At 42.8% G+C, this 24,686-nt stretch overlaps 1 protein-coding gene across 1 annotated transcript in view; it reads left to right on the top strand.

Moving 5' to 3' along the window:
• The first annotated feature begins 244 nt into the window (after window positions 1–244).
• LOC132830596 (flotillin-2) overlaps window positions 245–24,686 on the top strand; it is a 95,703-nt gene continuing 71,261 nt past the window's right edge. Inside the window, exon 1 of the mRNA XM_060848444.1 lies at window positions 245–436. Coding sequence (XP_060704427.1) covers window positions 388–436 — 49 coding nt within the window. The 5' untranslated portion in view covers window positions 245–387. The remainder of the gene's footprint in view (window positions 437–24,686) is intronic.

Raw genomic sequence — 24,686 nt, 5'->3', positions numbered from 1 at the left:
TTCCGGTGCGGTTTCGGTGTGACACTGTGGGGGGCCGCAAGGGTGTCTGCAAGCCACTTCCGCCCCGCCCTTCCCGCGGACGGAACGATTTGTGTGAGACTCAGCGGCGACTTCCGCCCCCCCCCCCCTCGGTTTGGGTGCGATCGGTCGGCGCATCTCCTTTCCTCCTCCCCCCGGCCGGCCGGCCGGAGGGATTCGAGTGTGACAGCCGTGAGGGGCGGCGGCCGCTGGAGAGGCGGGATGTGGGATGTGGGAGGTGGTTTCCGCCCCGCAGACGGGGTGGGGCGAGTGTCAGTCTCGGTGCTGGGATTGCGCTGCCGCTCGGTGGTGGTGTTGTTGTTGTGGTGGTGAGGAGGAGACGAAAGGGGCGAGCAGCGGGCGACGAAAATGGGCAACTGTCACACGGTGGGACCTAACGAGGCTCTGGTGGTGTCAGGTAAACCCGCTTTACCCCTCCTCTCCAAGCGGGCTCGAGGGGAATAAGGAGATAATTTAACCCCCTTTTTTTGGGGGGGGGAATCAGAACAACAACATTTTATAAAAAGGAGCGGGTTAAAATTTAAAATAAAGGCCGTTGGGGGGTGGGAGTGAACTCCTGAGAAACTAGGCCGCACTCTCAGGGCTGAAACTATTGGAAATAATCAATTAAATGAAAAGGAAGGAGCTTTAAATTGGAATCCTGCTCGGTTTAAATTGGCTGCAGATTTAAAATGCTCCATTTATTTGAGGGGTTCCAGTTTCTTCTCTCAACTTTATTTTTCCCTCCTCTCTGTTGCATGGAAATTTATTTCTCTCACCAGGTTAAATGCCACTGTTGATCTCTTTAAAGTTGATTTCAAATATCTTAAGTTTCTGAGATTTCTTTCCCCCCACAGCTCATTGACGTGGTTATTTTGTTTTCAAGGAGGTTTGGTTTCTTGTCTGGAATTTAAATGTTGGAGGAATCACAACCTCTTTTCATTTACAGCTTTCCTTTTTTGTTGTTTACAATGGAGTTCCCTAGTCAGTTGTCCTGTGAATTGTTCAGCCTCAATAGGTTTTGGTTTTGCTGAAAATGGGGAGGAAAAGTCAAAGCAGTTGTCCAGGATTCAGATTCTGCTCCCTTCCCATGTCCACTAATGTTTTTAGTTCAAACATAATGTGAAAATGCTCCTATTGGCAGGGATTTTACGCATGCCATGTTTGGATGTTGACGATCAGTTTGTATAGCTGAACTAGGGTGTGTACCTGAACGTGAATGGAAAGATGCATGTAGTACATTGCACAATGACACACTTCCCAGATACAAATAAGTTTTTCTGGTATTTCTTTGAGTTAGCAAATGCTGTACAAATCTTAGATGTTAGTTTTTAATTCAATCTTGAATTTCCCTGTGTTTATGTAAGGCTTGGCCTGTTAACACTTTGGTTGCAAAGGAAATGTTCGTTTAACCGCCTCTGTATCACTTATGTGTGCACAGCATGCTGTCATTGTTATATGAGATGAGATGATGTGATTCCATCTTAATTTGGCCATTAGTAAAATTAGCCGCTTAATTTTCTGTTTGATCTGTGAGTTGAAGAGGCTAGGGCTGAGCTGGGTGTGGGCGTTGAATTTGAGAGGAGAGCTGAACCTTGTGTTCATTTGCATCTCCTAGTAACCATCTATCGGAACACAGTGAAGTCACCGGCTATGGTTCTGACTTAGGCAGGTGACAATGTAAACACTTTAAGAACATTAAAAATAATGGATCAGAAATAAGTATCAACTTCACTGTCTTGCCCACTCCCCATATTGCTTGATTCATTGAGGTATCAATAAATCTAAAAAAAACCAAAAGAATTGTGGATGCTGTAAATCAGAAACAAAAGCAGCAATTACTGGAAAAGCTCAGCATATCTGGCAGCATCTCTGGACAGAAATCAAGAGTTTTGAGGAAGGGTCATTCAAAGTGAAATGTTAACTCTGATTTCTCTCCACAAATGCTGCCAGACCTGCTGAGCTTTTCCAGCAACTTCTGCTTTTGTTACCCAAAAAAAGCTGTCCATTTCAGCCTTAAGTATGTCAACCAGCTGTGGAAACTACCTCTGTGTCTGTCTTGTCAAGTCTGTATGAAAGAATGCCACTTAAAAATCAAAAATACTGGAAACAAAGTGGATGGGGCAACATTTTGTGAAGAGAGAAACAGTTAACATTTCAGAGTGGTGATGTTTGATCTAATATCTCTGTTTCTGTTTGCACAGACACAGTCTGCTCTGAATATTCCCAGTGCTTTCTCTTTGTATTTCTGATTGCCAGTGAAATTTTGCTCTTTTCAGAGAAAAAGGTGAATTTGGATCTGCAAATGAGAATCGGTCTTCCATCATGATCTTGATATTGCACCTGTTGTTTGTATGTTGGTTTTAACTTGTTAAATTTAAATTTAACTGGGAAAACTGACTTGGAATGTACAATTACAAGAGAAAACCAGACGGATGTGTTAAATTCTCAAGCAGAGCATCTGAGACAGAATGGAGACAACTTCAAATTTGAGATGGTACCTTGTAAAAATAAACAACTTTCCATTTTTCAAGCGTGTTTCACATCTTCAGGACAACTCTAAGTGCTTTTCAGCAATTTTAATTTTTTTGTTGATGAAGTCTGGTCCCTGTGGAAATGTATGAAAGCACTGCAGCCAATTTCCATACAGTAAGCTCCTATAAATATCAATGAGATGATGACCAATTAGCTTTTGTTCTTGGTAATGTTTGGCTGGAATTCTGGAAAGAACCCTCGTGCTTCTCTTCAAACAGGTCATTTTAGATTTGCTGGAGTGGGCAGACTTTGTTTAAACCTCTTATCTGATAGGCAGCATCTCAGATCATTGACAAATTCACTGGGATCACTGATTTCGAGTATTGGCTGAAATCTCTGGTGTAGTGCTCAAACCCATGATCTTTAGACCCTGAGGTTAGAGTGGTGCCCACTGGACTTGTCTCAACACTGTTCTCACCTTCATTCTGCTGCAGGTTTGCACCTGAGGCCAACCAGCTTTTCCTCCTGGCAGAGTTGCCCTGTATTTATTGAGTTTTTGAAATCATGCTGTCGGTTTGTGAGGAATACCTGCTGTTATTGTCTGCTTCAGCTTTTTGTGGTTTTGGGAAGGTCAAGCCTTTCCAGTTTGGGTAAAAGGTGAGATTTTGTTGAGATGAAGCGCATTAGTTTTTTTTTAGATTCAAAGCTGAGTGCTGTTCCCTTCTGACAGACTTGTTTTCCAATGACAATAACTTGGATTATTGTATTATACAGACAGGAGAAAGTGAGGTCTGCAGATGCTGGAGATCAGAGCTGAAAATGTGTTGCTGGAAAAGTGCAGTAGGTCAGGCAGCATCCAAGGAACAGGATGCTGCCTGACCTGCTGCGCTTTTCCAGCAACACATTTTCAGTATTATACAGACACCCTTGCTCTCTCCTCACCTGACTTCTGACACTCTTACCTGACCTTTGGTCATTCAACAGCCAGTGCTTATTTATCCTCCTTCACCTCATTCCCTGTCATTCCAGTAGTGAATATTTTGGGAGGAACATGGAGAGTTTAACTCCTGTTAATGAGCAATGCTAGGATTGTTGTCTGTCATTTTATTGTTCTATTGAAATCCATGTGTTGACGTAACCTGGTTGTAGACTCTGTCGGTCATTGACGTGGTTGGAAGCAAAACATGGGATTCATTTGGAAAGATTGAACAATGCTTCGGGCTGTTAAAAAGCATTATTGGACTGAGGGTGAACTTGTATTGAACTGCTAGAACGGTGAGGTGTCATAGGGATGTACAGTATTTTGGGCTTTGAAGCTTTGCCATACAGTAGTGATGCAGAGCTCTTGTACACTGAAGTCTTGATCGTAACTCATTGTGTGAAGGGTTTTGAAGCTCAGGGATGGGAATCTGAAGTTATCAGGAAAGATATCAGACACTGACACTGTTTCCACTGGGGTAGAGAAGGGTTTGATTTCGAATTCTCAAGGACCTTTCTGCAGGCAGTGGAGAGAGACTATTTCCAGTTTTCTTGAGTTGCTCATGAATCTTAACATGGTTGTTGAGAATGCAACGGGAAGCACAAAGCCTATTGGGAACAATTCTCACCAAGACTCTACATGAACCATTTGGTTCAGCTTTAGCAAGTTTCCAAGGCTTGACATTTCATGGCTTTTTGGACACATCCATTTCCCCTGCCATTATTCTTGATTTCATTCCAGCCAAGCAATCACAAAGCCCATCTCCATTCAATTACCTAATTAGCCCTTTAATTTGTGACCCATTAGAAAGCTATTTGCACCTCCAGTGTTCTTTATCTGTACTCTGTCGTGGACATTGGGTGTGACACAGTGATGGACATCTGATGTGCTGGATTACTGATCACTACTCCAGTGCAATAGTGAAGCAAAGATTGCAAAAAATAACCTTGACATCGCCTTAGTTCACTGTTACATCCCATAAATCTAGCAGGGAATTGCTGAGAGCTAATGGTTGGGGTGGGAATGCTGGGCTTGCACTGCTTGATCTAACCGCATGAAATTACTCAGCACGTTCACAGGTAACAATAGTTCCAAGGCACGTGGCTAGCAGTGTGGTTGGTGCTGGTGAATGGTGATGCTTGGAGATTGTATGGGTTATATAGAACTGTCAGGGCCATCACAGATTTCAGACAAGTTAGTGAAGATGAATGGTCATGGGGGGAGAAACTACATATTTTCACAATGCATTGGAAGCCTGTAATGAATCAGGAGGATAGTAAGAAGATAATCTGCCTTCAAATTATAAGAATAATTCACAGTTCATTCTTCCAACTCACTTAACCTGCACCATAATTCCGGGAAATGTCGTATCTTCTTAAAAAAAACTTGCATTTTTTTAAAGCTTTCTTTAGTTATCTTACAGAGAGAGAGATGATTAGTTTGTTCACTAAAGTCTACCCTTTCCAGGTTCATGGAGCCAGATTGTGTGATCGGTAACTCTCTGGAGAGAATTGTTCAGGGTCAGCCTTCCAGCTGGAACATTTTCTCCCGCTCCGGGTGTGTTGCATAAGCCTGTTTGCCTGCTAGAGACAAGGGTAGGTCACTGACTTATTAAAATCCAAAGTTAGCAAATGAGAGGTGACCAGTTTGACCGCTGTGACTGTTGGCTGAACAGTGCAGGAAACATAGGGCCCAGTTCCCACTCTCTAATTTGCATTGGAACTGAAATGTTCCAGCTGCCACCAGATAGACCCTGCAGGCCTGGCTTGCAACATTCAAGTTCCTAAGTAATTCCAGCACTACTTCACTGTTCCCCAGTACCTCCTGTGGGAAGTGTGGGTGTGTCACAATCTGGTATGGAAATGATTCGTCCCTACATGCTTCCCCGAGAGTCCCAAATAATATTTCTCACAATAAATAGCATTTTGCTTGAAACAAAAGTTTATCTTATTGCCTTGATGCATTTTCTGAGAATTTGTGATGTGGAAGTTGGCTTCAGCATATCCTACATTCCTATTATTTACTGACAGTTTTGTCTCCCATCTGGAATGGTGTGTGCAAATTGTCTCCATGTCTGCAATCTCCTCCCTTAGCTATGAAGATAGTTACACATTAGCTTGGCTGGCTCAATGGTCTATGTGTGATTTTAAGAATAACAACAAGAGAATGGCTTTGATTCCCATTCCGTCTGAGGGAGGACCAAGGCACAGCCTGACAGTGGAGTACAGTAACAAGACCAGCTCATACAAGTTCTCTGATACAGTGGCTGGCAAATGAACCTTTGGATGGTGCACATACACCATTCATGCACTGGAACTAGTCCATTCAATGTTCAGAAGGTCAGTCCCTGGGTAAGAGGCTTGTCCTATGATAAGAGGTTGAGTAAATTGGGTCTGTATCCTCTGGAGAATAACTGCCAATCTCAGAGATATAAAAGACTCAGAAGGGGTTTGGCAGGTCAAATACTGAGAGGTTGTTTCCCTCAGACCGGAGATTTGAGAACATGGGGCACAGTTCCAAGTTAAAGGGATAATAATTTAGGACTGAGATGAGAATTTTTTTTACTGGTATTGTGATTCTTGGAATTTGTTATCCCAGAGAACTGTGGCTGGTTTGCTAATCTTAATGTTTGGAGAAGGCTGATTTTGAGTCTTTGTAGGAATTGAGGGAATGTGGAGGGTATGGGAATGTCGAGTTGAAGCATTAGGACTGTCTTGATAGTATTGCAATGTAGAGCAGGCTTGCTGGGCCACTTGATCTAAATATTGTTCTTGTGTTCTTATTAAAACTTTGAAGATACTTTGGTTGTGAAACTGGGGGCTGCGTGGTGGCTCAGCGGTTAGCACTGCTGCCTCCCAGCGCTAGGGACCCAGGTTTAATTCCAGCCTCTGGCAACTGTCTGTGTGGACACTCTCCACGTGACTGCGTGAGTTTCCTCTGGGTGCTCTGGTTTCTTTCCACAATCCAAAGATGTGCAGGTGAGGTGAATTGGTCATGCTAAAATACCCCATAGTGTTCAAGGAGGTGTAGGTTAGGTGCATTAGTCCAGGATAAATGTAGTGTAATAGGTTAGGGGAATGGGTCTGGGTGGGTTACTTGTTGGAGGTGTGGACTTGTTGGGCCAAATGGCCAGTTTCCACTGTAGGAATTCTTTGATTCTAGAATCCTGAGAGGTGCTGTACAAATGTGTTGATGCCAGAATTGGACATTATAGCGGTGAGGAGGGCTGCAGGGTCTGGAGCAGGTTTGAGCCACTGAGAGGGGCAGCAGGGTCCAGAGTAGGTTGAGAAAATATCAAAGGCAGTTGCTATGTTTTTTTTTGAGTCTCATCCCTAGTTCTTTGGCCCCAAGAACACAGTTTGAGAGTGAGTTTAACCATGTAGATCAAACTAAACATTTACAGCAATGTTGCTCCAAGACCTTGGGTTGTTTTGTTTGGGAGGTTGAAAGTCTAAAGCAAAAACTGAGCAGTTCAGAAATTTAGTCTGTTGTTAATTAACTTGGTGTGGAAGTGACAGTGTTCTGGCTGAGTGTCAGTTGGCATAATAACCACTCTGGGTTTGGACATATTAACTTGATCCATGTGGAAGGGCCTTTTATTTTCAGGAATCGGTGTATTTGGTGCACTCTGTCCTAGAAATGATTGACTCGATTTTGCCAGCTCAGGCAGAGGTTTGGCATAAAGGACGCTCTCTGATTCCCTTAGTGTTTTGAGGTGTCTTTGCAGGTCTTTGCTGGGACAGTCGATGATGAAGAATAAGAGCTCCTGGGGAAGGGGCTTGATTAAGGAAGGTAAAGAATGATTGAAATTTCCACTTCTTTGATTCTGGAAGCTGGAGTAACCTTTGCGCTCTCCACTCGCCCTGGCTTCACTATACTGTCATAATCAGTCACAGTCAAATTGGTCCCCAGTGCTTGCAGTGGAGTTTTATGTTTAAATAATAACCATAATTCTCCCTCCAGTCTGGGTGAGAGTGCTTCTCTATTGATCTAACTCTTACAATGTTCCAAAAAGGAGACAAAAAGTCACTTGCACTCATCAGGACCAGATTGTTTTTTTCAATCTGAACAGAGGAACACCATTTTATTCCAGAGGAGTGTGCGTGTACCAATAATTACACCAGAGCCTAATTCAAGATCATCAGTGGGATTCACAATGTGATGTGTTAGAATCTATAGATTCTATAAATGCACAGGACCTATTATTGTAAGCAAAATGAATTTGTACAAATAGTGCACTTTCTCCATGTTCGTGACTCTACCTGCCTGATCTGAGAATTAAGATGCAGTTAATAATTCTTATGGTGATACAACAATTCAGCACCCTTTTCTCACATGGTATAAAATGGTGTCCTTTTATCAAGTCTTGTTTCTTATATTCTAGTTCTGATGAATGCAAGGCAAATAGCTAGGCTCCTTGTCTCCTTTTTAGTATTGTTTTAAGTTCTGTATTATCAATTGGTTATTTATATACCTTTTTCAGTCATGTTTCCTGCATGATCTGCAATGTGTGTGGATGAAACTGGGACTATCTTTGGGGATTTAATTGTGGAATCATGTTGCACAGATGCAGGCAGCATGGTCCACCCAATTACCACATTTCTGTAGATTAGATTAGATTACTTACAGTGTGGAAACAGGCCGCACTGACCCGCCGAAGCGCAACCCACTCAATTTAGCACGGCCAATTCACCTAACCTGCACATTTTTTTGGATTGTGGGAGGAAACCCACGCAGACACGGGGAGAATGTGCAAACTCCACACAGAATCGCCTGAGGCGGGAATTGAACCCGGGTCTCTGGCGCTGTGAGGCAGCAGTGCTAACCACTGAACATAATGAAATATTCCAATATGCTCTACTGAAATGTGTACGTGACCAGTCGCTTGGTTAAAGAGGTAGATTTAAGTAGTAGATTCAAGAGAACAGCAAGCTGGAGTTCGAGTTGTGTAGATGGCCGAAGATACAGCCACCAATATTAGAGCAGTAAAGGTTGGGTATGTTGAAGAGACCAAGGTTGGCAAAGCGAAAATACCTTAGACATTTGTGGGAAAAATAGAGGTTTGAGGCTCTGGAAGGATTTAAAAACCACTGATATTCTGTGCTTGAAACCTCAAAGGTAATTTGCTCATGAGCTGGGCCTAGTGTGTTAGCTAAGGTTGCTCCTGTTTCCTTGATGTCTAGCCTTTCATGGCGCTAGTCTTGTATCAGTTTGCCACCAGTTGTCTATTCTTACATCTCCACTTCCTGTTTAATGGCAAACCTGGGGAGGAACTAACAGCTAAAATATTTGCTCATTCTCATGATGTAAATAAATAAGGAGGATGAGACCATTCTAATAAAATTATCCTACTTTTTTTTTGTTTGGGATGTTGTCTGATTGTGATAACTAAATGGAAAGCACATTTATTCTGGAAACAACACATGATGGGATGAGTTTTCTTTCTGAGAAACGAGAGCTAGCCTGACTGTCGATAAATTAAATTCCACTAATGCATTGCTACCATCAGATGTCCCGACTGTCTTAATAACTCAATTTAAAAGGTTTCTGACTGTTCAGAGGAAACATTTCCAGTGCTGGCTCTTAATGATGTAGACTATTAAATATCAAGAAGATTATTCTTCCTCTACCTTAGCTTGCTGAATCTAGTTACATGGGCATTGTCATAATCTAGTTCCTGGTCTTGATACACACATCTAGTCTGTGGGGGCTGGTAAGCTTATTGGCTGACTATCGAGAGTATATGAGAGAAACTCTTCACATTGTCCTCACTCTAACACCACCATGTGAGTGAATCCAGACAGTCATTGACCATCCACTTTGAAAATTCCCTCCAAACTTCAGCAACACGCCAGGCACCTTCAGCAAATGCTCTTCCTAACCCAAAACCGATTCCTCACTCCTTTTTGTTATAGAAAAACTGAGATTGCTAGTGATATGAAACAAATTGAAGAATGCTGTAACATCATGGCAAGAGAGCAGATGGGTTAATGTTGGAGTTGTGATCAGAACTGGAAGATATTACAGCGATGAATCGGGGGGAAAAATGTACACATGGAGAAAAGGATAAGAAATCCACCTCAGTGCTAATGTGGAGAGTTTGCTGGCAGTAGCAAACTTCTCATAACTAAGAGTTGAAATATATGATCTTCTGAAATATATGACCTGTTGACGTTTACCCTCCACACAGTTATGAGCTTCATCTGTGGGAAAATAGGCAAAACATCCGAGACAACCACCTGCTGAAGAAAGAGCTCTCCGAAAGCTAGTGCCTCTAAATAAACCCGTTGGACTATAACCTGGTGGTGTGGTTTTTAATAAAATACGAGACCGGGTTTGTAAGACTGGAACTAAATTATCGCTGGAGTTTTGTATACAGTTCTGATCATCGCAGTACTGAAGGACATAATTGCGTCTCTCCAGCACGTTTACAAGAATGTTGCCTAGTCTTTAAAATTGCAGCTGTACAAAAATTAGAATAGACTGGAGCTTTTCTCCTTTACCTCCTCAGTTCTGAGCAGCAACTTAATTGTCTGCAAAATAGAGGGGCTTTGATAGAGTGGACAGTCACTGGAGTCACTGATTGAAGGTGATTGGTAGAAGGATTCTAGGGAACACAAGGAAAGTTGTTTTCACCCAGAGAGTGGCGGGTGTCTAGAATTTGCTGCCCAGTTTGGTGGTTGGGGCAGAAACCCTCAACTCATTGCCAAGGAATGTGGATCTGTATCTGAAGTTCAGGAACCTACGAGACTGCAGACCAAGTGTTGGTAAGTGTTGAGACATGGTGAATTGAACAGCCGCTGTGTTGCCAGTTTTCATGGCAACGTTGTTGAGGGACGTTTCCACACAATGCAAGCGACACATCCTAAACCATCAGTTTATTTTTATATAACCATGCTCGGAATTGCATTTTTTAATGAATTGCCAATCTGTGCTTGGTGTAGTACGATAGCTGGAATTAAATAGGTAAAGGTGCTGGGATGGGCCTAGGAGGTTCTCTGGTATGTGGAGTTGTCAAATTTCTCAATGTTTCCACTTCAGAAGTGTTGAAATCTGTTATGAGAAACCAACTTGATTTCCTGGCCTGCATTCTGCTGTCAGTAGTGAAGGGATCAGTGTTTGCTGCTCCATAGATGTGCTGTAATCCACAGTCTTTTCAGTGGACCTAGTAAGGGTCTTTCAGAATCTGAAATAGTGCAGTGTCCTGCATGGGGCAATCTGTAAACCTCTGTAAAATAGGGCAGAGATATTGTTTCCTCAGCCAATCGTGACTGGAATACTCTGATCCAGAAGGGGCAAATTATAATATTTCTTTCAATTGTAAAATTATGGTGAGAAAGGGAAATACAGAGAAAGAATGATAGGTTTATTGTTACAATCGGTCAGACTCTCCAATAATTAAAACTGAAAGGAATCGGGATCCACACTTGTTAAAGTTTAATTTTTGGTGCCAGAATAGTTGTTCAGCATTTGAAACTTGGCAAGTTATTGAAAATTAATTTCAACTTGAGTGGGATATTAAGATATAGTTACCTTTTAATATCACAATGCACTTAAGGGGAAACTGGACAAAATGAAAGAGGGAAATAGAGGATAATGGGGAGAATGCAGGAGAGTGGCCATGACAAATGATGAATCCGCCATGATCCTGTGAAAGAATGGAGCAGGTTTGAGGGGTTGAACAGCCTAGTCCTGTTCCTATTTCTTGTGGCCTTGTTAAAGGGAATAGAGGGTTACCATAGTGAGTTAGACAAGGAAAGCTGGGTGGAAGCTAGAATGGATCAGTGTGAACTGTAAATAAGACAGAACCTGCATTTAGGTCGCAAAGGTGAGCCCTCCAAAAAGAATTGCAGCTTCAGTTTACTAGATTTATACCATTATCTGCATTCAGTTATTAACGGGTTTGCGATCACCCCCGGTCAGACATTCCACATAAATGTTTGCAACCTATTCCGGAATTGTTTTGGATTTTTGTGTTCATCAAACATATACTGGTTCCAGGATACAATAACTTTTGTTTGTACCAAGGGTTCGATTCCAGCCTCTGGCTACTGACTATGTGGAGTTTTGCACATTCTCCCTGGGTCTGCGTGAGTTTCCTCCGGGTGCTCTGGTTTCCTCCCACAGTCCAAAAATGTACAGGTCAGGTGAATTGGCCGTGCTAAGTTGCCTGTAGTTTTAAGTGCATTAGACAGGGGTAAATATGGGGTAGGGGAATGGGTCTGGATGGGTTACTGTTTGGAGGATCAGTGTGGATTTGTTGGGTCGAAGGATCTGTTTCCATATTTTAGGGATTCTGAAAATCTAAATCACTGCAATCAGAGCATAGTTGGATGGAGTGTAATGCTGCCTCTGCAATGCCGAAATAATGTGTCCTCATAGAGTCATAGAGATGTACATCATGGAAACAGACCCTTCAGTCCAATCCATCCATGCCGACCAGATATCCCAACCCAATCTAGTCCCACCTGCCAGCACCCGGCCCATATCCCTCCAAACTCTTCCTATTCATATACCCATCCAAATGTCTCTTAAATGTTGCAATTGTACAGCCTCCACCACATCCTCTGGCAACTCATTCCATACACGTACCACCCTCTGTGTGAAAAAGTTGCCCCTTAGGTCTCTTTTATAACTTTCCCCTCTCACCCTAAACCTATGCCCTCTAGTTCTGGACTCCCCCACCCCAGGGAAAAGACTTTGCCTATTTACCCTATCCATGCCCCTCATAATTTTGTAAACCTCTATAAGGTCACCCCTCAGCCTCCGACGCTCCAGGGAAAACAGCCCCAACCTGTTCAGCCTCTCCCCATAGCTCAAATCCTCCAACCCTGGCCACATCCTTGTAAATCTTTTCTGAACCCTTTCAAGTTTCACAACATCTTTCCGATAGGAAGGAGACCAGAATTGCACACACTATTCCAACAGGGGCCTAACCAATGTCCTGTACAGCTGCAACATGACCTCCCAACACCTTTGTTCAGCAACATTCCCTAGGACCTTACCATTAAGTGTACAAGTCCTGCTAAGATTTGCTTTCCCAAAATGTAGCCCCTCTCATTTATTTGAATTAAACTCCATCTGCCACTTCTTGGCCCATTGGCCCATCTGGTCAAGATCCCTTTGGAATCTGAGGTAACCCTCTTCGCTGTCCACTACACCTCCAATTTTGGTGTCATCTGCAAACTTACTAACTGTACCTCTTATGCTGACATCCAAATTATTTATGTAAATGTCAAAAAGTAGAGGGCCCAGCACCGATCCTTATGGCTCTCCACTGGTCACAGGCCTCCAGTCTGAAAAACAACCCTCCACCACCACCCTGTGTCTTCTATCTTTGAGCCAGTTCTGTATCCAAATGGCTAGTTCTCCCTGTATTCCATGAGATCTAACCTTGCTAATCAGTCTCCCATGGAGAATCTTGTCGAATGCCTTACAGAAGTCCATATACATCACATCTACCGCTCTGCCCTCATCAATCCTCTTTGTTACTTCTTCAAAAAACTCAATCAAGTTTGTGAGACATGATTTCCCACGCATAAAGCCATGTTGACTATCCCTAATCAGTCCTTGCCTTTCCAAATACATGTACATCCTGTCCCTCAGGATTCCCTCCAACAACTTGCCCACCACCGAGGTCAGGCTCACTGGTCTATAGTTCCCTGGCTTGTCCTTACCACCCTTCTTAAACATTGGCACCACATTTGCGAACCTCCAGTCTTCTGGCACCTCACCATTTCCATTCCAGAGGCCACACCTAATTTTTCTACTCTTCACACAATGGCAGGTGTCTCTGTAAAATTGTATATACGGTATCCCAAAGTCAACTAGTTTTGAAACCCTTTCTTGTCCTCATACTCTAACCAAACGTGAATCATTGTATAGTAATGGAGTGTTCAAGCGATTCACATCCACAGGTGAACTGGGACTGTGCTCTCTCTCGACTTTGCCTGACTTGCTATTTTAGGAATGCATTCTGTAGTGCAGTGCACTTTTTGGGACAAATTACGGTAGATTGGGCTTGTGTTGTAAGAACTGGGACTGTGCTCTCTCTCGACTTTGCCTGACTTGCTATTTTAGGAATGCATTCTGTAGTGCAGTGCACTTTTTGGGACAAATTATGGTAGATTGGGCTTGTGTTGTAATCTGGTTCCTCACTAATTAGATTAGATTGCTCACAGTGTGGAAACAGGCCCTTCGGCCCAACAAGTCCACACCTACCCGCCGAAGCGCAAACCACCCATACATTTTTCCCCTTACCTAACACTACGGGCATGGCCAATTCACCTGACCCGCACATCTTTGGACTGTGGGAGGAAACTGGAGCACCCAGAGGAAACCCACGCAGACACGGGGAGAACGTGCAAACGTCACACAGTCACTCGCCTGAGTCAGGAATTGAACCTGGGTCTCTGGCGCTATGAGGCAGCAGTGCTAACCACTGTGCCGCCCACTGTGTGGGCTGAATCCCACCCAGCTGTTCACTTCGAGTTCTGGTGTAATCTGATCTTTACAAAAATGTGTCTGTTACAGTGAGGTTAGTTCAGTGTATTTGCACTCTTTAACTCTGCAACTACACCATGCAATGTTTGTTCCTGGAGCAAATGCCACAAAGCCGTTCAGTTCCATCTAAGACTTTGCCTAAATTACACTAATGCAGAAATGGATTTGCTTGCAACCTCACAAACAAGATGTCACCCTCTGGGGAAATGCATTGGAATCCATATTCCAGGAATGAAACAATATAACTACAGGAAGCTAAGTAGTAAAAACACACAAATGTGATTCTGAATATTGCATTTTAAATGTGATTCATTGTGTTTGCCATTATCCTGAGAACTTGGCATATTTATCCTGTAAAATGTCTCATCTGTTTCTGTGCTCTATGACTCCATGACTGTGTACAGTTGCTGGTGTTGTTGTGACATTGTAGTGCTTGTTGCAGTTTCAATGTGGGAATTCTTGCAAAGGTTACAAGCTTGATAATACAACGGGTTAAAACTCCCTTCATTCTAAAAGGCACACTGGATTTAACATCTGACTAAGATGCATAGCAGCAGTAGGCTAATCAGCCCATTGAGTTTTCTCTGCCACTCAATGTGATCGTGGCTGAACTGATAACTCAACTCCACTTCACTATCTTTTCCCTATTGGGAAGGTCGTATGAAAACCAGAGAAGTGAGCTTGTTGCAGTCAGGTGTGGGACTCAGGAATTATGGTGCATACACATAATGTATGATTTGGAGGTGCTGGTGTTGGACTGAGGTGTACAAAGTTTAAAACGCGCACAACACCAGATTATAGTCCAACAAATAAACCTGTTGCATTATAACCTGGTGTTGTGATTTTTAACTTTGTATACATTATGTTGGCAGTGTAAAAGGAACATTACATTCCATCTTACTGTGCAGTACGTTGATTAGCTGCTTAATTTAACATCTTCCTTGAATGTAATTGACACCATGGCCTTGACAGCCCTCTGCAGGAAAGAATTTCACGGATTCACTACCCTTTGAGAGAAGTGATTCCTTCTCATCTCAGTCTTAAATACAAACAAGCAAAAATTGCTCATTTCATATTTTTTTCTAAGTTTGTAAAACTGGCTTTGTAATCACTTGAAAAGCAGTTGATTTCTTAACTGTTGCTTATTTTGTTTTAATTTGAGATTGTGAAACTCGAGCCCAAATGTAGTTTTTAAATTAGAGCAGGGAAAGCTCATTCATGACCTTGGAAGTTTTGCAATAATTCAGATGATTGGAACTGTTGAGAATATTGCAGCGGGCAGTAAAGAGGAATGTGATCCGACAGGAAATACATTGTGAATGGAGCAATTTCCTCTTGATACTGACTGGATCACATAATTAATAATAAACCGTCTTAATGTGTGGAGATTCCCACTGTTGATGGCTGTTGCGTAAGCTTGATTTTCTTTTCAACGGCTTCACCGATGGTGGTCATGACTGAAGCTTTCCAGGCCTTAAACCCTGTAATTCCCTCCGTAATCCTCAATGCTTTTCTACTGCTCTGCCCTCCTTGTAAAGCCTTCCTTAAATGTGACCTCCTTTTGACCAAGTGTCAGGCCACTTGTCCTAATGTCTTATGACTCTGTTAAGTTTTGTTTTGTAAGCTATGTCTTATTACATTAAAAACAGTGTGCTACTTAGCTATTTTTATAATGCCTGAAATCAAATTTCTGCCACCTATAGGTTCTTAATCAAGTAAGCTGTTATAAGCTGAACTCTCCATCAGTATGTATTGGGACAGTTGACACCTGTGTTCCAGAGCCACTGATTCCATTACCCCTTCTTGCAGCTGTATTCAGATTGAGCCAGGTTGTTTGTTCGTGACCTTGGTGTCATATTTGACCCACAGATGAGCTTCATATCTTCACTAAGGCATTCACCAAGGTTCCCCAGGGGAGACTGGTTAGCAAAGTTAGATTACATGGAATACAGGGAGAACTAGCCATTTGGATACAGAACTGGCTCAAAGGTAGAAGACAGAGGGTGGTGGTGGAGGGTTGTTTTTCAGACTGGAGGCCTGTGATCAGTGGAGTGCCAAAAGGATTGGTGCTGGGCCCTCTACTTTTTGTCATTTATATAAATGATTTGGATGCAAGCATAAGTGGTATAGTTAGTAAGTCTGCAGATGACCCTAAAATTGGAGGTGTAGTGGACATTGAAGAAGGTTGCCTCATATTAGAAAGGGATCTTGATCAGATGGGCCAGTGGGCTGAGGAGTGGCAGGTGGAGTTTAATTTAGATAAACGTGAGGTGCTGCATTTTGGGAAAGCAAATCTTAACAGGACTTATACACTTAATGGTAAGGTCCTAAGGAGTGTTGCTGAACAAAGAGACCTTGGAGTGCAGGTTCATAGCTCCTTGAAAGTGGAATCGCAGGTAGATAGGATAGGGAAGAAGGCGTTTGGTATGCTTTCCTTTATTGGTCAGAGTATTGAGTACAGGAGTTGGGAGGTCATGTTGCAGCTGTACAGGACTTTGGTTAGGCCACTGTTAGAATATTGCATACAATTCTGGTCTCCTACCTATCGGAAGGACGTTGTGAAACTTGAAAAGGTTCAGAAGAGATTTACAAGGATGTTGCCAGGGTTGGAGGATTTGAGCTATAGGGAGAGGCTGAGCAGGCTGGGGCTGTTTTCCCTGGAGCGTCAGAGGCTGAGGGGTGACCTTATAGAGGTTTACAAAATTTTGAGGGGCATGGATAGGATAAATAGACAAAGTCTTTTCCCTGGGGTCAGGGAGACCAGAACTAGAGGGCATAGGTTTAGGGTGAGGGGGGGAAAGATTATAAAAGAGACCTAAGGGGCAACTTTTTCACGCAGAAGGTGGTATGTGTACGGAATGAGCTGCCAGAGGATGTGGTGGAGGCTGGTACAATTACAGCATTTAAAAGGCATCTGGATGGCTATGTGAATAGGAAGGGTTTGGAGGGCTCTGGACTCTGGCAGGTGGGACTATATTGGGTTGGGATATCTGGTCATCATGGACTGAAGGGATTGTTTCTGTGCAGTACATCTCTATGACTCTATGACCATCAATGAAACATTAACAGGTTGGCTCCTGCCTCAGTTCAGCTGCTAATGAAAATCCCATCCATGTCTTTGTTATGGGCGGCACTGTGGCTCAGTGGTTAACACTGCTGCCTCACAGCATCAGGATCCCAGGTTCAATTCCTGTCTCAGGCAACTGTCTGTGTGGAGTTTGTGAATTCTCCCCGTGTCTGCGTGTTGTGTTCCAGTTTCTTCCCACAGTCCCAAAGATGTGCAGGTTAGGTGAATTGGTAAACTTCCCATTGTGTTAGGGGCATTAGTCGGAGGGAAAAGGGATTTGGGTGGGTTGCTCTTCAGAGGGTTGGTGTGGATTTGTTGGGCTGAAGGGCCTGTTTCCACACTATAGGAAATCTAATCTACTTCCAGACTTTATTCCGACATACCTGAGGCCAGCTTCCCACCTTCTACTCTCTCTAATCCAGGATAATCTGAGATAATCCAAGCTCAATAAATTCCATTTGTCTGTTGGCTGACCGACATTGACTCCTGCGTCAAAAATGCTTTGGTTTTAAACTTAAGGTCACTTTGGGAAATGGGTTTGGGTGGGTTATTGTTTGGAGATTCAGTGTGGACTTGTTGGGCTAAAGGGCCTGTTTCCACACTGTGGGGATTCTATGATTTCAAAATCCTCACTGCCTTTTTTTCTTCCCTGTCTCTAAATTCCTTTAGTCCCAGAGCTGAGACATATCAGCACTTTGTTAACACTGGCCTCTTCAGCATCTCTGATTTTTATTGCTCTCTCATTTGTAACACCTTCAGGCACCATGGCTCCCAGGTTGTGGAATTCCCTCTTTAAAAATCAGGAAGCAGCCTGCTTGACCAAGTTATTCCCCTTCAATCTGTATATAATCTAATGTGGCTTATTATCAGATTTTGTTTGAGCATATTTCTTGGTACGTTTTAATAAAATGTGCAGTCCAACTGCAAATCACTGACTTTGTCCTATTGTACCAAGAGTTAAACTTCAAACCCCGTGTTCTTCCCACTTGTGAAGACATGGCTGGAGAGTGTTTGCTGTAAAGACTAAGCTCTGAAAAATAGCACTCTGGCTTTCATTGTTATCATATCACAGCAAAGGATTGGCACCTTAGTGAGAGGGAGGAAAATCTGCAGGGGAAGCTGCTGGTTGGTGTGCAAACTGAAGTCCATTACATGAAAATGCTCTTCTCCAGTCATGGATCTTAAATCTGTAAGCAGACCTGAAATGGATGCCTGCTGACAATTCTGATGTTTAAATAATCAATCTTTGTTTGGACTGCACTCAACCAGAAACCACAGCAGCAGCGGCATTGTATAGTGCAACGACTGTAACAGATTTCAACATCTTCCAGTGTCCAAGGTGTGGAGATGGCAGTCTTTCTACTAGATTGTGAAGTGTCTGCCATTAACTGGCTTCCTCCAATTGATTGTTTAGGGAATTGTGTCTGTGATGTCACCGTATTATATTATTTGAGTAAATTGCTGTCTGTCTGAGGCCAATTCTTTTATAAAACAGTCACCCAAAATATTCAGCCATTTGTTGAATGCAGCTGCTTTTTACTCTTCCCTGATAGAAATTTCTTGGTGTAAATTTTGACTCCATTGTAGCCTGAAGTCATCTGGTGAATAATTTGGTTTTTTTTCTCAACATTATCAGGTATATTTAACAGTGTTGTCCTTCTGCTCATTTCTGTACCTCTGATGTGCCCACCAGTTGGAAAGAAGGTTGTGGGCTCAAACTCCCTTTGCAGAGATGACTATCCAAACTGAGCACACTGGTGTACCTTTCAGATAACAGGGTGAATGACTGAGTGCTTCTCCTTTTGTGTGAATGTAGAAGTTTCCACGCATTACCCAAAGAAGCAATGCAGTGGAGTGGGGGGAAGAGCCGTGTTCACCCAGCATCCTGGAGTATATTTATCTCTCATGTTATTCCGTTTCAAGCAATGTACCTTTGTGTTTTGTGGGATTTTGTTGTTCCCAGATTGGCTGGTGCATTTCTCTGAATGACAGTACTTTGTAAGTACTTAATTGGTTGTAAAGAGGTTTATTCTGAGGCTGGGGCAGTTGCTATATAAATATGGTTAAGTGAAGTCCCCGATCAGAAGAATGATATGACACTGTGTAACAATGCCCAATGAGTTGGGTTGGTGTGACAGTGCAGCAGATCTCTGCTCAGTACAGCTTGGATATTGTTGATCTTGCCTGGTTAGGAGGTGCATGTGAAGGGCTGTTTGTTGACAGGTCAACTTGAATTCTAATCTGTTTTGCAAGATCAAAGGGAGAGGAAACTTTATAATTAGTTTTCAACCATACATTTAGAACCATAGAAATGATACAGCACAGAAGGGAGCCATTTGACCCAGCTTGTCCATGCTGACCCAAAGACGCCCAGACGTCTTTTCTAGTCCCACCTTCCTGCGCTTGGCCCATAACCCTGCAGCTTGCAGCATTTAAGGGTGGATCCTGGGATCTCTGCCTCCACCACCAACTGAGGCAGTGAATTCTATATACCCACTGCCGTCTGTGTAAAAAGGTTTTCCTAATGTCTCCCCAGATCCTTCTGCCACTTAGTTTGAATCAATGACCCCTGGTTTTTGATCTCTATGCCAATGGAGACCGCTTCCTCCTATTTCTCTCTCTGTCCCTCACAGTTTTGTATGCCCCAATCACGTTGCCTCTCAGCCTTTTCTCTTCCAAGGAAAACACCCTCAGCCTCTAACTGCAGCTGCAATTCTCCAGCCCTGGAAACATTGCAGTAAAGTTTTCTGTGCCTTCTCTCCAGAACAAGTATGTCCTCGTACTTGTAATGTGGTGACCAGGACGGTGCACAATACTCCAATTTTGGCTCACTGGTGTCTTGTATAGTTTCATGGTCATATCCCTACTTTTGTATTCTGTAGCTCTGCCAATGAAGGAAAGCGTTCCGTATGCTGACCTTCCAACCTTACCTACCTGTACTGCTACCTTTAGGGACCTGTGCACTCACATGGCAAGATCTCTCTCTTCATCTACGCCTCTCAGTATATTCCCATTTATTTTGTATTCCTTTTTACTGTTCGGCCTTCCTAAATGTATTACCCCTCACTTATCAGCATTGATCTCCATCGGCCACTTTGCTGCCCACTCCTCCAACCCATTGATATCAGTTTGGAGCTTACAGTTATTCACCACGTTGCTGATTTTAGTGTCGTCTGCACATTGTCCAATTGTGTGCCCCACATTCAAGTCCAAATTGTTAAGGTGTAAAACCTACAGCAGGGGTCCCATCATCAAACCCTATGGAACACCACATAAACAGCTTTCCATTCGCAAAGGCAGTTATCCCACTACCCTTTGTTTCCTGTTACCACGCCAAGTTTGGATCCAAGATGACACATTACTCTGTATCCCATGGATGTTTACTTTTTTGACAGTCTGCCACGTGGGACCTTGTCAAAAGCCTTACTGAAATCCATGTAGACAACATCCACTGCACAACCTTTTATTGACCTTCCTTGTCATTTCCACAAAGAATTCAATCAAATTTGTAAAGCATGGTCTTTCCTTAACAAAGCTGTGCTCTCTGGTACTGACCAGTCCATACCTTTCTAAGTGACAGTTTATCTAACTTCCTGGGATTGATTCTAACAATTTGCTCACCACCAAAGTAAGACTTAACTGGCCTATAATTGCTTGGCATTTCCACAGTACCCTTTTTAAACAGCGGACCTGGATTTGTATTCCTCCAGTCCTCCAGGGACTTCACCTGTCTAGTGGAGTTTGGCAACTAATCCTCAGAGCATCTGTTATTTCCTCCCGGAGTACCTTCAGCATCCTAGGGAACAGTCCATCCAGCCGTGGTGACTTCTCCATTTTCAAGGATTCCGACTTCTCCAACACATCCTCTTTGGTAGCAATTATTTTGTCCAATATTTCACGCTGCTCCTCTTGCATTGCTATATCCACATAGTCCCTTTGCTTTGTGAAGATGGAGAAGTGTGGGTTTATGTGAAGGATCGAGTTGGAAGCAAGGGATCCTTTTGGTTGGGCTTGAGGACAAACACACACTGTCCATTACACCCGCCCTGTACACTGTTGCTTAAGTTCAGGTGTTCCTTTGTGTCGATATTTCTGTTCACAGTCTGAGTGTGAGCTTTTCAGTGAAGTGACTGGGAACTTTTGCACAACATGTAGGTGTGTATATACTCCTTTGAAAAATGACTAGCGTCTTAATTATCAATTTTTATTCCCAACTTGTGCGAAGAGAACATTTTGAGCTTTTGCAATCATGGGATGCAATCTGGTGGTTACAAGCCTGTCATCAGTAGTGGAAGTGGTTTGAGGATGCAAATTAAGAATATTGCGCAAAAGAAGTCACATGGCATAAACGCTTTCTGCAAAATCAGGTCACTTCGAAAAGCTGCTTTACAAAGAACTAAATAAAGACTTTTTATTCCATCAAGTCTGAGCTCGGTTTTGTTTCCTTGCCCCTCGGGATGGAATTTAAAAGGAACCACGTGAATCCCTTTTAATCTTGTGTGATGTCTGGGAACTGCAAACAGTTTAACTCACTCAGCCATTAAATGTGGGCTAGTTAAAAATCTGAGATACTGACTTCATCTAACTTTTGTGATGAGACCTGTTGTTTCTTTCAGCTGGGAGATATTTGGGCAATTTACACACGCTGCCTGAATGGGAAGTAGAAATATTAAAGGTTGTATATATTTGAGTTCAGTCCCATTGAACCTTGAACGTGGCTGGAAAACCTCACAGAATTGAACAAGATATAAAGTGGCATTTACTCCTTGCAAGAATTAGAATTTTAAGAAATAATAGGTTTAGTGAGAAGCTGTTGGTAGAAAGTTCATGTCTGCTCTTAGGAATTGCGTTTAAGCCACATCCCCAAGGTAAAGGTTTCTCCCATTATTCATGCCGATTGGGCCATGGTCTTTCTTTGTTGTTTCAATTCCACCCTGTGATCTCTTCACTTAACTCCTATTGTAACAAAGATAGATAAAGGGACAGGTAACATTGAGGAGGAAGGGAGGCTGCAGAAGGATTCCTGAAGAAGGGCTTATGCCTGAAACTTCGATTCTCCTGCTCCTTGGATGCTGCCTGACCTGCTGCACTTTTCCAGCAACACATTTTTCAGTGCAGAAGGATTTGGACAGGTTAGGAGAGTAGGCAAACGTATGGAGTACAACATGGGAAAGTCTGAGGTCATGCGCTTCGGTAGGAAGAATAGAGGCAAGGACTATTTTCTAAATGGGGAGGAAATTCAGAAATCTGAAGTGCCAAGAGACTTGGGAGTTCTAGTCCAGGATTCTCTCAAGATAAACTTGCAGGTTGAGTCAGTTAGGAAGGCAAATGCAATGATGGCATTTATGTTGAGAGAACTTGAATATAAAAACAGGAATGTACTTCTGAGGCTCTATAAGGCTCTGATCAGACCATGTTTGGAGCATCGTGTGCAGTTTTGTCCCCATATCTCAGGAAGGATGTACTGGCCCTAGAGTGTGATCAGAGGAGGATCACCAGAATGGTCCCAGGAATGAAAAGTTTAACGTATGAGAAATGTTTGAGGACTCTGGGTCGATACTGAATGAAGTTTAGAGGGATGGGCACGGGGGATCTAATTGCAACATACAGAATACTGAATGGACAGAGTGGATGTTGGGAAGATGTTTCCATTGGCAGGTGAGACTGGGACCTGAGGGCACAGCCTCAGAGTAAAGGGAAGGCCTTTTAGAACGGAGATAAGGAGAAGCTTCTTCAGCCAGAGAGTGGGGAATCTATGGAATTCATTGCCACAGAAGGCTGTGGGGGCAGGGTCACTGAGTACATCTAAGACTGAGATAGATAGATAGATTCGTGAGTATCAAGGGTTATGGGCAGAATGGGATTGAGCAAAGTATCGGCCATGATTGAATGGCAGAGCAGACTCGATGGGCTGAATGGCCTAATTTCTGCTCCTCTGTCTTATGGGTCATATGGTAACAGTTGTACATCTGGGACTCAGCAGTGGGGTCTAATAGTTGAAGTGGCTATTACGGTATGAATCATTTGCCCACTTTCTTCCCCAGCACAGTGAGGTGGTATGTGAAGCTCTCTGCAACCCATCTAGATCTCCAGTTGAAAACAAGAAATACTGGAGATCACAGCAAGTCAGCCAGCATCCACGGAGAGAGAACAAGCTAATGCTTCAAAGTCTAGATGACTTCAGAACTCTAACGAGTTATCTAGACTTAAAATGTTAGCTTGCTCGGTCTCTTAATGCTGTCTGACCTGTTGTGATCTCCAGTATTTGTTTTCATAATTCCCGTGTATTTGAGCAACCATTCGTTTTGTGTTTCTTGCCATCAATCTCATTCCTGATATTACACTGATTCTGATTAGCTTTCAAATAACTTTGGTTTGTTATGATGCAGTATCTGCTTATAAACCTCAACTATGTGATATTGTATTTGGTTTGAGATTGCATATCTTTCAGCGGATAAGATTATATTTGTCGGGGAGGATGTTGGTCGGAAACTGAACTGCAGCAAATAATGAACAGGAGTTGGCCTCGAGTCTTTTTTGTTCACACTAGTACACCAACCTGACCTAACCTCTTCCCTTTTAGATGTCTGCCTGTTTATCCAAGGTTGGTTCGTTAGTAATAAAAGCAGATGTTGGAAATAATCAGGTCTCGCAGTACCCATAGGAAGAGAAACTGAGTTAATGTATAGAGTTGAATATGACTTCTCAGAATTTAACTTTTGATTTTACTTCAGATTGCTAGCATTCACAGTATTTTGCATTTTTAAATTAATAATTTATTTCAAAGGGCTAATAAATGGCTTCTTTTTTTCTCTAGGTAAGTCTCCTACATGTGCCAAATTCTAATCTAACTTCTATGAGAAGAACCAAACATCAGTCTGAAGTGTTCAGAATGGCTAGTTTGGGTATCAGTGTGGAACTGGACTGACTGTATTGCTCGATAAGAAAGCTGATGGGGCTGACTGAATTCTTTGTGCTATAAATGGCTCGATGCTTAAAGCTCTCTTTGCCAACCTGTCCTGGGTAGTTTGACGTTTTTGCTTCATTTGAGAGATGTGGGCATCACTGGCAAGCCAACATTTATTGCCTAACCCTCATTTCCTTTGGGGATTGCTGACAGAATTAAGAAACACTTTAGCACATTAGATATTCAGAACAGGGGTGTCTGTTCATCGCGAGTAAAAATTCCTGATGAAGGGCTCTGGCCTGAAATGTCGAATTTCCTGTTCCTTGGATGCTGCCTGACCTGCTGTGCTTTAACCAGCAACACATTTTCAGCTCGTGTCTGTTCATCTCCCCAGTTTTCCCCGTCCCTTCACGTTTGACTGAATCGTCTGTTTTCAAATTGAAGTGGGCCTGAATCAGTTTTGTTAAACAAAGAAAATCTGCAGTCCTTACCTGGTCTGGCACACAATGTCCATCCCTAATTGCCCAGAGGACAGGTTGTGTTGACCTGTTGGTGCTGCATGCATTCCACAAATAAATCAAAAGAAAATTCTCCATCCTAGACTTGCAACTTAACGTCAAGGTAGTAGTATCATTCTGGTGATTATTTAAAAAAGGGAAATGGGTGCTGATTCCTCAGGTGACATGCAAAACGATTCTGTGTTCAGTAGTAATTGTAGGTGTGACTGAAAGGTTGAC

Source organism: Hemiscyllium ocellatum, chromosome 31 (genome assembly GCF_020745735.1).
Source record: "Hemiscyllium ocellatum isolate sHemOce1 chromosome 31, sHemOce1.pat.X.cur, whole genome shotgun sequence".
In the NCBI taxonomy this organism is placed as follows: Eukaryota; Metazoa; Chordata; class Chondrichthyes; order Orectolobiformes; family Hemiscylliidae; genus Hemiscyllium; species Hemiscyllium ocellatum.
This window is presented reverse-complemented; position numbering and strand designations above follow the sequence as displayed.